The following is a 13478-nucleotide window of genomic DNA, read 5'->3' as shown; positions in this document are numbered from 1 at the left end:
AAATGTCAAATTCTGATGCACGCTTTTGTCACAAAGCACCAAATTGACGCCTGTTACCATGGTTAGATACGCTACTTTATTCACGAGTGAATGGACTCATGAATAATTACAGTGGACTCATGAATAAAATAGCGTATCTTACCATGGGAACAGGCATCAATTTGGTGCACCGTGACAAAAGCGCGCACCAGAATTGGACATTTTTTTTATACACGCACCAGAAACGGGCTAAATTAAGCATAATTTATACGGGAAATCTGCATAAACCATGAACTCATCCGTGGGTTTTCAAAACCACCTTTGTGAATTTGGGCCAATGTGACCTTCATGTACATGGACAGTACTGTACATGTATATGGCCTTGGAATGGGTAGCCTGTCAAATGTAACTCTCATATACATGTTTCACAATTATAGAACTGCAGAAAAGGGTTGTCTGATCCGTATTTACCTAATGAAGGGTCATAATAGACAGGTTAACTCAATTACATGTAGGATGGGGAGCTTACATATATGTGGTCTTTATACACAGGTTTATCTTTTATGATAGTACCTTGGAACGGGGAGTTTGCCCACGGTTAACCTCATGGAGGATTGCCTCGATGTGACCGTGCTTAATGTCCGGGCAGAGCTCCAGAAGCGTGCCTCGCTTCAGACGACGAATCGTGTTCCACGTCTTGTACCCGTTCTCGGCCAGGGCGGCAGCATAGACGACAAGATCGGGGTCTATTTCCCGGAGCCAGTCGACCAGGTACTTCAGTGAGGAAGGCATGGGATGAGGAGCAATGTCATGATTAGTCATCAAAAGATTATACAATGATGAATACACAGTTCTTTGAAAAAGCAAACTCCAAAAGAAAGGCTTCAAAACAACACTGGTGGAACTGAAATAGTGACAAATCTATGAACAGAGACAGAACTCATTAGAAAGAGTGTTATAAAAAGATATTCCATCAACAGAATATAGTGCTTAACGCAAACTCCAAAAGAAACTCTTCAAAACAACACTGGTGGAACAAGTGACAAATAAAAGGTGGGAAAATGAGAACTTATAAAAATATCTGAAGTGTATAACACAAAGGGGTGTCAGAAATGTGCTTTAAGAAAACTCCAAAATAAACTACTTTTAACATTCTTGAGAAACTAGATAAGTGTCAAATGAAAGACAAAGAAAATGGGAACTCAATAATAAACTTGAAGGTTTTCACAAAGGGGTTTACAAAGATAGTGTGCTTATGAAAACAAAATCACTCACAATTGTGTGCAATCAAGAAGAAAATAGTGTAGTGCTGTAAACCATCAGACAATCAAAACAATTAAAATATTTTTCCAAGTACAGTATGTAATTAGCAAGGAGTATCTAAAACACACAATGAGGTGTACCACAACAACTAAATCAGATTAAATCAAGGAAGCTTTAAGAGTGATAAAACAGCTCCAAACACTAACGAGGAGCCATGAAAAACTTACAGCATATACCATAACAATGTAAATCATGCCAACAAAAGGTTTACAATAAAATGAGACCCCCCCAACAGATATATTTGTGAAATAATAATAATCTTTCAAAGAGAAAATAAGATTTTGATAATGGTTACTACACGACTATTCTAGAATAAAGAAAACAATGTTTTGGAATTACAAGTATGCTCTGCATATACTGTTACTGTCTAACCTTCTGGAGATTGTTTAAAGAACAATATCATGTTAGATTACGATAAATGTGTTAAATACATGTGTTAATATGTCATTCTGATTTTTTTGTCTGTAAATTAGTTAAACTGAAATTGTGAGCGCTTTGGGCCATGTGGGGAAAACCATGTTATAAATATAAATATTGATTATTATTATTACTATCAATATTAAATCACACTGCATCTGTGACATTACCCCCCCCCCCTTCCCCCCCAAAAAAAAAACACCATCATGGCTCCCAGAAACTGTGATGCTTTCTAGAGTGTATATTTCAGTTTGGATGAAAACAGGTACCAGGGTGGTGTTTCATAAAGCTGTTCGTCACACACAACTTTACACACGACTGGGACCTGTTCTTTAATTGTCACTAAATCAGTTACATAGGGATATCATTTAGCACAGGAAATGGTCACCAGTTGTGCGTAAAGTCAATCTTAACTTACGAACAACTTTATGAAACAGCCCCCAGGTATTCAGTGCTTAATAAGAGAAATTCAAACAACAGGTAGGTTCCACAAGGTCAAGTATTTGATGTATGTTTGTCTGCATCCACTTCATGCAAACTGACATAAACACTCAAGAAAACATTGTAGTCATTTTGACCACATGGAAGTCAAACAATGCACCTCTGTGGCATGTTATGAAACCGAAAGCAAGGTATTAATTACAAATAGACTATCAAAGCAGAACATTTTAATATGGACAAATGTAATCCTCTGCCTCATGAAAAGACAGGAACAATAAGTAACGTCTCTGGTAAAAAAAAAATTATAATAAAAGAAACATAACCCACTGGCTATGGGAACTGGGAGGTCCTGTCCAAAGTCAATGAGCATACCAGGATTTAGTAGTCAACAGGTTAACCAAAATAATATTGATGTCAACAAATATAATCCTTAGCCTCAAAGGATGACCCCAAAACAATATCATCTCTGGTAAAAACAAGGCAAAAGCGATTTTGTGTCTCGCCCACGTATGAAAATAACCAGAAATATCGTGATTCGCGAGGGCATGCAACAGAATTATATCGAAACTTCATTGTAATATGACTGGGATGGAATAACACTTGCCTTAAGAGCCTTGCCCGTAAATTTTAATGTTGACCTGAAAATGACCTTTGACCTTATCATGTGACCTCCGACTGCAGCATAACATGCAGGTCCCCCAAGTCAATCTTCCATCCAAGTTTGGTTGAAAAGCACCTTACGGTTGCACAGTTAGGTAAGGTTGACCTGAAAATGACCTTTGACCTTATCGTGTGACCTCTGACTACGGCATAACATGCAGGTCCCCAAGTCTATCTACCATCCAAGTTTGGTTGAAAAGTGACTTACGGTTGCAGAGTTAGGTGTCATAAGAGTCTTGCATGTAAACTTTAACGTTGACCTGAAAATGACCTTTGACCTTATCATGTGACCTCCGACTGCAGCATAACATGCAGGTCCCCCAAGTCAATCTTCCATCCAAGTTTGGTTGAAAAGCACCTTACGGTTGCACAGTTAGGTAAGGTTGACCTGAAAATGACCTTTGACCTTATCATGTGACCTCTGACTACAGCATAACATGCAGGTCCCCCAAGTCAATCTACCATCCAAGTTTGGTTGAAAAGCACCTTACGGTTGCGGAGTTAGGTAAGGTTGACCTGAAAATGACCTTTGACCTTATTGTGTGACCTCCGACTGCAGCATAACATGCAGGTCCCCCAAGTCCATCTACCATCCAAGTTTGGTTGAAAAGTGACTTACGGTTGCAGAGTTAGGTGTCATAAGAGTCTTGCATGTAAACTTTAACGTTGACCTGAAAATGACCTTTGACCTTACCATGTGACCTCTAACTGCAGCATAACATGCAGGTCCCCCAAGTCCATCTACCATCCAAGTTTGGTTGAAAAGTGACTTACGGTTGTGGAGTTATGTGTCATTAGATTTGTGACGGACGGACGACATTTGGATCCCTAAGTCTTGCCTTCACCTCTGGTGGGCGAGACAAAAATTAATTTGTTGGCTATGGAAACCAGGAGGTCCCTGTACAAAGTCGATGGGAATACCAGAATTCAGTAGTCAACAGGTTAAACCAAAAATGTACAAACTTGATATCAATACACTTTCCATGGGTGTAGTGTAATCAAAATCACTTTAAAAACACACTCAGGTGATCACTTCTAAAACGTGGTTTGTCCTTCGAATAAGAGGGACATACAGGTAGAGGGAGCTACTTACGCGTTGCTTTTTATAAGCGGCTTCAAAGCCGCCCTTAGTTTCTGGGAAGAGCCCAGAATCAAGAAAGGAGTCCTAAGACAGAAATAGGAATATAATGAAGCAGGTAGTGATAAAAAAATAATGTATAAAAAAGTACCAATGGAACTACACTATCGAAAATGGCTCCACTTAAAATTTAACACTGAATGGACATCCAAACAGCATGTTTCATATGACAATGACAACAAATGTTGTGAAAAAACAACACTAGAATTAATTGCAATGGAAATAATCCACTTGCTATTAACTTTCAATGGGCATTGATACAGCATACAGTTATATTGATAATTTGAATATGGAAACTACTGAAGTGGTTGATCACGGCCTAATATGAAGGGCTTAGTTACATTTTCCCAAATTCAATATGACAGAGATGTACAACACTTACTGTAGGAAATGACAAAGTTCTGTTGTTTTTTCTCTCTCCTTTTGTCTCTATATGAGACAGAATTAAATGGGTGACCTTAGAATCTTGACACTCTAATAAAAAATATCATTGGACTTTTTTTTTTAATAATTGACACCAATTTTGCATAAATCTGCAGAAATTTTATTGTTCAATTCACTATCATTACTTCATTATTATCATTTATCTTACATATCCTAGTTTCAGTAATAAGATAATCAAATCAGTTAATTAGTTGATGCAATATGATTAGTAAAATCTAACTGGTTAAGATACAGTGAAGTGAGGGAAAATCAACTCTATTTAGGGAGTGTCACGTATGAAGCCCATCTTTGTCGACAGGGAAAACACAATGGGGTGGGAAGTGAGACACCCCCCCCCCATGATAAACAAGCAGTGAAATATAATTAGAAGAAAGGAAGAAAGAAAAGTATTAAAACGTGATTTCTGGGTCATGTACGCCAACCCTTTATTTCTGTTTCAACTGGGATATTATATCCCCTTTACAAGACAGTGAGTGTATATCGTCTTGCTCTACACTATCAAGATATTGCAGTATAGTCCCTGCTTGTTGTTAAGTACTGATGAGACAAACATTTTAATTTGATCACATACTCAGCAAGTGCGATGGTTAGTATCTACACTAAAAGGACGCTGTTTCAAATCTGGGCAATATTCAAATAATCCTACAGGTATTACATGTAGACTGTTATATGCCTGAACAGTTCACGCACATGTGCAGGACATGAGAACTGCTGGGAAAGCAAGTTAGAATATTATGTATTGCAATATAATCTTGCATATCACTTCTACTCCATGTGATATAAGGGTATTAAGAAAACATTGTCTAGTCGATACTCTCTAACAAAAATTGTTATTGTGAGTGCGTAGATCCTTGATTCTATTCCATGTGTGAACTTCAAAAAAAAAGAAGCTGTTAATATGAGAATACGGGTTAGGAGTCAGGATGACTAGCTAGATCTTACTGGCTTTTGTGGTTCTTCTGGATAGTGCGTTCTTAGCTTGTCCATCGGACTGAGTCTAGCGTTCTCATCGGGTATGACCCGAGGGTGACTGGACTTGACAGGTATAGTGGTGGGGTTCCGTAACTTATCAAGTGGATCAAGTTCAGCATGTTCCTGAGGGATTTCCTTTGGTGGGAAGATCCGTGCCCTTTCCTGGACAGACTTCCTTCGAAGATCCGAAGGCTTCTCGCTTGAAGGTTCTTCTCCTTGTTTTGGACGAGGGCGTCTTTTACGAGGTTTCCGCGATGTTTCCTCTTCATCGATTCTTTCCTCATCCCGCGGGGTTTCTTCATCTCGCTGTGGTTCTTCATCGTCATGGGGTGTTGGCTCCTTCCGAGGCCTGCGCGACCGTCTTGTCCTCTCCGTTTTATCCGGGGAAGTTTCCCCATCATCAGCATCATCGCCAGGAGGGCGTTCTTTACGAGGTCTGCGTGACCTTTTTGTTTTCGCCTCTTTATCGGGAGAAACTTCACCATCATCACCATCGGCTGGAGGGACCTCTTTACGAGGTCTGCGGGACCTCTTTGTTTGCGCTCCTTCTTCCTCCAGACCGGTCTTATCTGGGGATATCTCTCCCTCATCGTTCTCATCAACATCGTCCTCGGGAGGGGGTCCTTTACGAGGTCTGCGTGATCGTTTCGTTCTTTCCCCCTCTTCGTTCCTTGATGGTCCTTTCCGAGGGGTTTTCTGAAGATCCCCGTCTATCGGTTCGGGTGCAAGGGACTGTCTGCGAGAGCCTCTCCTATGAGACCTATCAGTCCTATCACCGTCTTCCTTTTACATTGTAAGCATGCCATAGCAGAAAGAGGAATGTGCACAAATATTGGAAGATAAAACACAAGGGCTAAAAGTACATGAAGATTTGCCTTGCACAGATAAATTATGAACATATACCATACACAGAGTATCGTAGTCTGAATAATAAAAATATCTTAAGAACACAACTTCATGACTGTATATTGGCTACAAGAGAGACTTTAAGAATCAACAAATGCTGGGTAGACTGGTGTATGATCACTTTGTACAAATATTAACCACACTGTATACATGTAGGGGAGACCGGGGTTAGTTGTAACATGGGGTAAGTTGAAACATTGTAATTTTCTTTAAAGCCTGTAAAATAAATTTATGCAATACTGCCCAAAATTTCATTGCTATTAATAATACAACAGGGTTGAATTATTATTTGCAATGAATTGAGGGCAGTATTGACTAAATTCATTTTACAGGCTTTAAAGAAAATTACAATGTTTCAGTTCACCCCATGTTCCAACTAACCCCGGTCTCCCCTACAGATAAACATCTAAAGGAAAAAGTGGAAAGATGTGTATACTCAGTTCTACTTTGTAGAGACATTCATGAAATTAAATATAAGATATGCAAAATGCAGTTTGAATACACTGCAGAGATCTGTACTATTCAAATTACAGTGTATGGTGGCCATACATCAATGCATGATGGTACATATAATTGGGATTTCATTTCAAAAGAAAAAATGGAGAGCAGAGTGGTATATATTTCATTATAATGGATTGATTTATCATGCATATTATTCGTTCACAAGTAGGTAAAATTAAGGTACATGTACTAACAACACAGCTATGAATACACGTATGCATAAGCTACATGTAGCTTTACGCATTCCTATGCAGAGAAACAAAATACATAAGACAATAAAGATGGACAAGTTACATGTATTTCTCCATCTCATTGTCGTATAATAGAAAGATGGAAGAATGGGTGGATGGATAGAATAATGGATGGAAGGATGGATGGATGGGTGGGTGGATGAATGGATGGAAGGATGGTTGAATGGATAGATGAATGGATAAATGAATAGATAAATGGAAGGATGGATGGTTAGATGGATGGATGGAAGGATGGATAGTTGGATGGATAGATGAATGGATAGATGAATGGATGGATGGATAAATGAATAGATGAATGGATAAATGAATAGATAAATGGAAGGATGGATGGTTAGATGGATGGAAGGATGGATAGTTGGATGGATAGATGAATGGATGGATGGATACATGAATAGATGAATGGATAAATGAATAGATAAATGGAAGGATGGATGGTTAGATGGATGGAAGGATGGATAGTTGGATGGATAAATGAATAGATAAATGGAAGGATGGATGGTTAGATGGATGGAAGAATGGATAGTTGGATGGATAGATGAATGGATGGATGGATAAATGAATAGATGGATGTAAGGATGGATGGATGGTTGGATGGATGGTTAGATGGTTGGTTGGTTGGATGGATGGATGGATGGATACATGGATGGATGAATGGATGGATAGATGGATGGATGAATGGATGGATGGAAGGATAAATGAATGGATGGCTGGATGGATATTTTGATAAATGGATGAACATACATGTAAGGAATTAAAGGGGAAGTTCACCCTGACAAAAAGTTTATTGTAAAAATAGCAGAAAAAATAATAAAAAATATTGCCGAAGGTTTGAGAAAAATTCATCAAATAATTAAAAAGTTATTAGAATTACAATTATTTGATTTGTGACGTTAGATGCGAGCAGCATCCCTACATAGCGAATGGTAAAAAATCAATGAAATGTCATTTCTCAGAAAATTGAAAATGGTTTTCACTGTAACTTTTGTATATCAATAGACAAATCGTTTCACACCCGATCATGAAAAGAAAACAAAATTAAGTCATCAGGAACCATACCAAATTTGACATTCATACATTTTATATTACATAACACATGGGGCAGCTGCTCGTTTATGACGTCACAAATCCAAAATTTTGAACTCTAATAACTTTCTTACTCTTTAACGGATTTTCCTCAAACCTTCACCAATATTTTTACTATTTTTTCTGCTATTTTTACAACAAAGTTTTCTTCAGGGTGAACTTCCCCTTTAAGGAGTGATGGGTCAGTGGAGGAAGAGTGGGATTGATAAAAGGAGGAACAGAGGGACCAAAGAGATAGTGAGACTGAAGAGGATAAAAATACAAGGAGGAACCTCTACACCGCACACACCATAGAATCATACCTTCGAGTCTGGTTCAACGACCTTTTTCTCTTTCTTTTGTAGAGTAGGAACGGGCGGGGACTGTGTACTCTGATTCATAAAGGAAGGTTAGTAAGCAAAACAATAATGCTGTGAATATTTGTAAGCATGCACAAAGTATGTTTCAAAATATCAACAGTAACAAACCGCAAGCATTCAAATGAGACTAAACCATGAAATGAACATTGGAAAAATGCGCTTCAAATAAAAAAATTAAAGTAACAGCAACTCATGCTTTTTAAATTAACATGCCAAGTAAGAAATTTAACCAAAGTGCATTCAAGAATGAATACACAAAAATAGAATAAAATTGTGAATTACAAAAAATGAGCATCTTTTTGTTCTCAGAAATGTAAAGTGTGCTTTGCATTTTCTTTATGTATATGTCAATGCTTCAGTATATTAAAGATTATGGATATTCAGTATGGTGACATTTTGCATTATATACTTATTTAGTAGCCGAGACATGATACGAGTTTGGATACTGTACTAAAAGATCACAATCAAATGCTCTATCTTCCTACTGCAAATTTGACATATGGAATCAAATTAATTGGATGCTAACCCCGACATCAAATTGGTTTGAATAAAAACAGTCAAATTACAGAGGGTTGACCAAAATCCATAAAAAATCAAACAGTTATGAATCATCAAGCTAAGTTCCGAGTAACACATGGGAGCGCTGCTCACATCTGGCATCAGAATATGAAGACATTAAATATTTATAACTCTTATCTTATCATTTTCTAATGGTTTTTTGTCAAACTTCCAATGATATTTTCTCTCATTTTTTCCCACTCGTTTTAATACCGACCGGCCTCAGGGTCAACTCCCATTTATCAATGGAATGGAATTCAACAATGAGTGATGAATGTTTGAATTTTGATATTCTAAGTTAATATGAAGTGATATCAAGTATACCTATGTTATTCTATTATAATTGATCTTAAACCTTCTTGTTCATACTCACTCTTTTATCCGCTTCTGTTTTATGTAAGCACCCACTGGATAGGGTCAAATGGTCTTTATTGACTACAGTAATTCAGTTAACTTTATTTGACCCTGGCAGTCCAGTGGTTGCTCAATCTATACTCTGTTATGTTTATTGTGTGTTGTACTACATTGTACCAATTTCTTATACTTTTCATTGCCGAAATAAATATTACTACTACTACTACTACTACTACTACTACTACTACTACTACTACTACTACTACTACTACTACTACTACTTACTACTACTACTACTACTACTACTACTACTACTACTACTACTTCTACTACTACTACTACTACTACTACTACTACTACTACTACTACTACTACTACTACTACTACTACTACTACTACTACTACTACTACTACTACTACTACTACTACTACTAATAATAATAATAATAATGATTACCCTTCTGGCTGGCTCTGGAGGTGGTCTCTTTGTTTCTCTGTCTTCTTTCTTTTGATGGGTTGGGATGGGTGGAGACGTTATTCTCTGTAACTGAAGTAAAGATCAATGGCATCAACATAAAACCTCAACATCTATATGTATAGGTTTGGATGTACAGTGGTTATTCAGATATTGCAAAGAAATCTCGAACTCTGTGGCCGTATTCAGAAGTCCAGTTTAAATTACGTATAAGTCTCACTCTGCACTAAAATACTGGAAAGCAGGAAAGATTACTAGTAATTGTATCAAAGTAAGACACTGACACCAACATTATATACACATTGGTGCTCAAAAGTTAGCGAATCCCACCAGAAAATGAACATATTAACAGTGTTCAAAGTTCTGCTTTGTTTTAGATATTTAATTGTAAAGTCAGTGGATAAAATATTACATTTAGAGAGGTTGTTTATCTGGGCACGCTAAACACTGCAGTCTTGTTGTCTACATTCAACACTCAGCATGAAGTAGTGCATTTTGTGGTATGGTCCAGTAATTTTTTAGCACAAGTGTACATTATACTTGTAGGTTTAAGATGGGCAGGGTTTATTTGGATCATGCAAATACACTCAGGTAAATCTAGAAGCCCGTGGACTGTATTCTGAAATCCAATTTTAAACATGTAGGCCATGGTCTGATTCTGCTGAAATAATGGAAAGCAGAAAAAAAAATGCATAAAACTTTTTTTTTTACAAAAAAAAATTATCATGCATTTCGTATGCTGTGACAAAGCCCATTTTCTATATTTCATGTACATCAAAATCTTCCTGATTTTTTCATTGAGGATTTAAATTAATTGAATTGAATTCATTGTAGAATGTACATGCTTGTACATACATTTCCTTTTTTATGGAGATTGTGAAGAAATTGAATTGAATTGCATTAATTGTAGAATGTCATCTCTTCTCACTAATGCCCCTTTTGTCTCCTTGTTTCTAGTGTTGCTGTTGAATGTCTGTGGTCTATATTATGGTTGTTCCACTTCATATGTTTGTCATTTTGCCTCCGAAGAAGATTCTGCTAGGATCGAAAGCTTAGGCCCCTTTTGACCCTCTAATTCACTGCATTGGCTCTTTTTTTTTTTAGATAAGCAGTTTTCAGCAGCTTCTTTTTGCGATTGTAGAATGTAACAGAAATTATACTTGAACATAATACACTTTTGTTCATTGAGAATGTAAATAAATTGAATTGAATGAATTGATAATGTACAGGTGTCCGCAATGCAATTAAATGAATTTTATCACATACCTCTGGCTCCTTGGTTCGTAGTGCTGGGATAGGTGGGGATGACCCTCTTGGTAACTAAGGTATATAAAATAATGCAACAATTATGTTGCAGAGGTGAAAATAAAATTGCTATGAGCATCCTGTAGATATGATGTAATGAGTGTATGAACATTACTCACAGCATTTGAACAAATTGCCCCACGTGTGCCTTTAACATGTATCAAATCCTTCTGCCTGAACACTGGTCCAATGTTAGAGGCAAATCATGGCATTGTAATGAATTCATAAAACACTAAAAGTAAAAATAATAATAGCAATAAGAATGGCAATACATGTTATAATAATAATAATAGTAATAATAATTACAACATTCAAAAGTTATTTAGTGCACTATTTATCACTATTGTCATACACTGTATCATGTCATATTCAAAAGGTAATGTTGAATGATGCCATAAGCTTGTCCTACATTTCTCAGCAGCTCTTTCTCTACATAGGCTAACATGTTACCATTTGTCTTGCCCAAGCATAAAATACAGATGAAAATGTGTAACTCACCGAGAGGTTATTAACATTGTGATTTATATCTCTATGTCTGAGTTTCTCTTCAGCTTCTCTTCTTCTTTTCTCGTTGGCTTCCTTCTTCTTTGCCTCTGCTTCTTTTCTCTTATCCTCCAACTGTTTCTCCAAATCCTCCTTCTGTTTTCTTTGCTGCAAAAATAGAAATAATAAGTATAGTGTAGTAGCACTAGAAGTCTCTAAGGCCACCATGAATCAATCCATGTCAAAATCGGTATTTGGACCTTATTTATCTTGAGTGATGTCGTTAAAATGCTGAAATGCACAGAAAGAAAATTCCACTTACATGTAAGTATGGGGTGCTGCAAATAAATATTAACAATCATTTGCAAAATTTCGGTTGGAATTTTACAAGTGATACATGTAGATCAATTTCAGCTGCAGCCAATCAGAGTAGACTCCTTGATGCAAGAAGCTGATCAGGGAGTTGCAATTGATCCAATCAATCACAACTATGGAAAGCCAGTAATGTCACCATCTGAAATGGCATGTTTGGATGTATTCATACATCCATGGGTTTTCTTAAAAATTCAGTGTGCTTCTTTTTGTTTATGATGGACATTTTTTTAAATTTCTTATACGAACATTACTGGATTTCCATAGAATTATGATTGATCGGATCAACGGTAACTCTTTGTAAGACGGAGCCCAGTAATTAATTGCACATTTGCAGGTAAATGCAAGATGTATGATCGATTTAGGCACCAAAAATAAGACTTGCGATTGATTGCAAGTTTTGTTGCAATGTCCCAAAAGTCTCTATGTAAGTTTTAAAATGATGAATGAAGTCACTAACCGCTTCTTCTTTCTGTTTCTTTCTCTCTAACTCCGCTTCATATTCCCTCTGGATGCGCTCTCTCTGTGCTGCGAGCCTTCTCTCTTCTTTTTCTTCTTCCAGTCTTATCTTCTCCTTCTCTTCCAACTCTCTCCTCTTCTTTTCTTCAACCTGCAGAAATTAAAGAGATACATAAAAACAATTATGTACATAGGAAAAGAAAGACAAATCATCAATCTCCAGAACAAAGGATAGCAACATTTTTTTTCTTAATTCCTTTTATTCCGAAGAAGTTCTTCTTATATGATTCTTCAAAAAGATCTATTTGCAGTTTATACTTCTTCATTTTGTTATGCATGTTTTAGGCTAGACGAAAAAAAGGAAATACCGGTCATAAATATGCTAGTTCCTTTCAAATAATGATGCTAAAATTGATCAATCATTGGGCATAAATTCAATATTAACTTTGTTCCACAACTTGCTGAATAATTCTCATGTTATTATATTTTTTTGTATCCTCTGATATCCTTTATTACATGTACCTTATTTTCTCAATGGGATTATATATCTTGACTGTCAAATCATTGTGTGAATTATATCTTATTTTATTTATCAAGAATGAAATCAGATACCTTATTACCTACGCATCAACCTATAATTTGGGTTAAACTTTTGAAAATGATTTTGCATGAAGAGAGTTTTACCTGTTGTCTCAACTGGTCCTGATATTCGTTCCTATTAGACTCTGCTACTGGATCTGAAGTTGGTCCTGTGATCGAGCCTTTGATCTTACCATACGCAGGTCCAGGAGCTGGTCCTGACCCTACTCCAGCTGATGCAGCTGCTGCAAGAAGAGGGGATACCTCCTGACCAGGGCCTTGAGCTGCAGCTAAAATCAGTGAGAAGGATGGTATAACCTAAAGTTTAAACATATACACGTAAACATGACATCTACCTCCCCTTTTCATCCTACTAATCACCCCTTTCTACTCCTTCTCCTCATCAACCGCTTGCCAAC

The 13478-nt window shown here is 36.9% G+C and overlaps 1 protein-coding gene across 2 annotated transcripts in view; it reads right to left on the bottom strand.

Annotated features, from left to right (window-relative positions):
• LOC121430966 (centrosome and spindle pole-associated protein 1-like) overlaps window positions 1-13478 on the bottom strand; it is an 87669-nt gene that overhangs the window by 24725 nt on the left and 49466 nt on the right. For both annotated transcript variants that reach the window (XM_041628406.1, XM_041628407.1), the window contains 9 exons: window positions 13165-13349; window positions 12482-12631; window positions 11665-11817; window positions 11128-11181; window positions 9844-9933; window positions 8418-8486; window positions 5345-6157; window positions 3914-3985; window positions 553-753 (listed from right to left, as the gene is read on the bottom strand). In XM_041628406.1, coding sequence (XP_041484340.1) covers window positions 553-753; window positions 3914-3985; window positions 5345-6157; window positions 8418-8486; window positions 9844-9933; window positions 11128-11181; window positions 11665-11817; window positions 12482-12631; window positions 13165-13349 — 1787 coding nt within the window. The remainder of the gene's footprint in view (window positions 1-552; window positions 754-3913; window positions 3986-5344; window positions 6158-8417; window positions 8487-9843; window positions 9934-11127; window positions 11182-11664; window positions 11818-12481; window positions 12632-13164; window positions 13350-13478) is intronic.

Source organism: Lytechinus variegatus, chromosome 17 (genome assembly GCF_018143015.1).
Source record: "Lytechinus variegatus isolate NC3 chromosome 17, Lvar_3.0, whole genome shotgun sequence".
Classification (NCBI taxonomy): domain Eukaryota; kingdom Metazoa; phylum Echinodermata; class Echinoidea; order Temnopleuroida; family Toxopneustidae; genus Lytechinus; species Lytechinus variegatus.
This window is presented reverse-complemented; position numbering and strand designations above follow the sequence as displayed.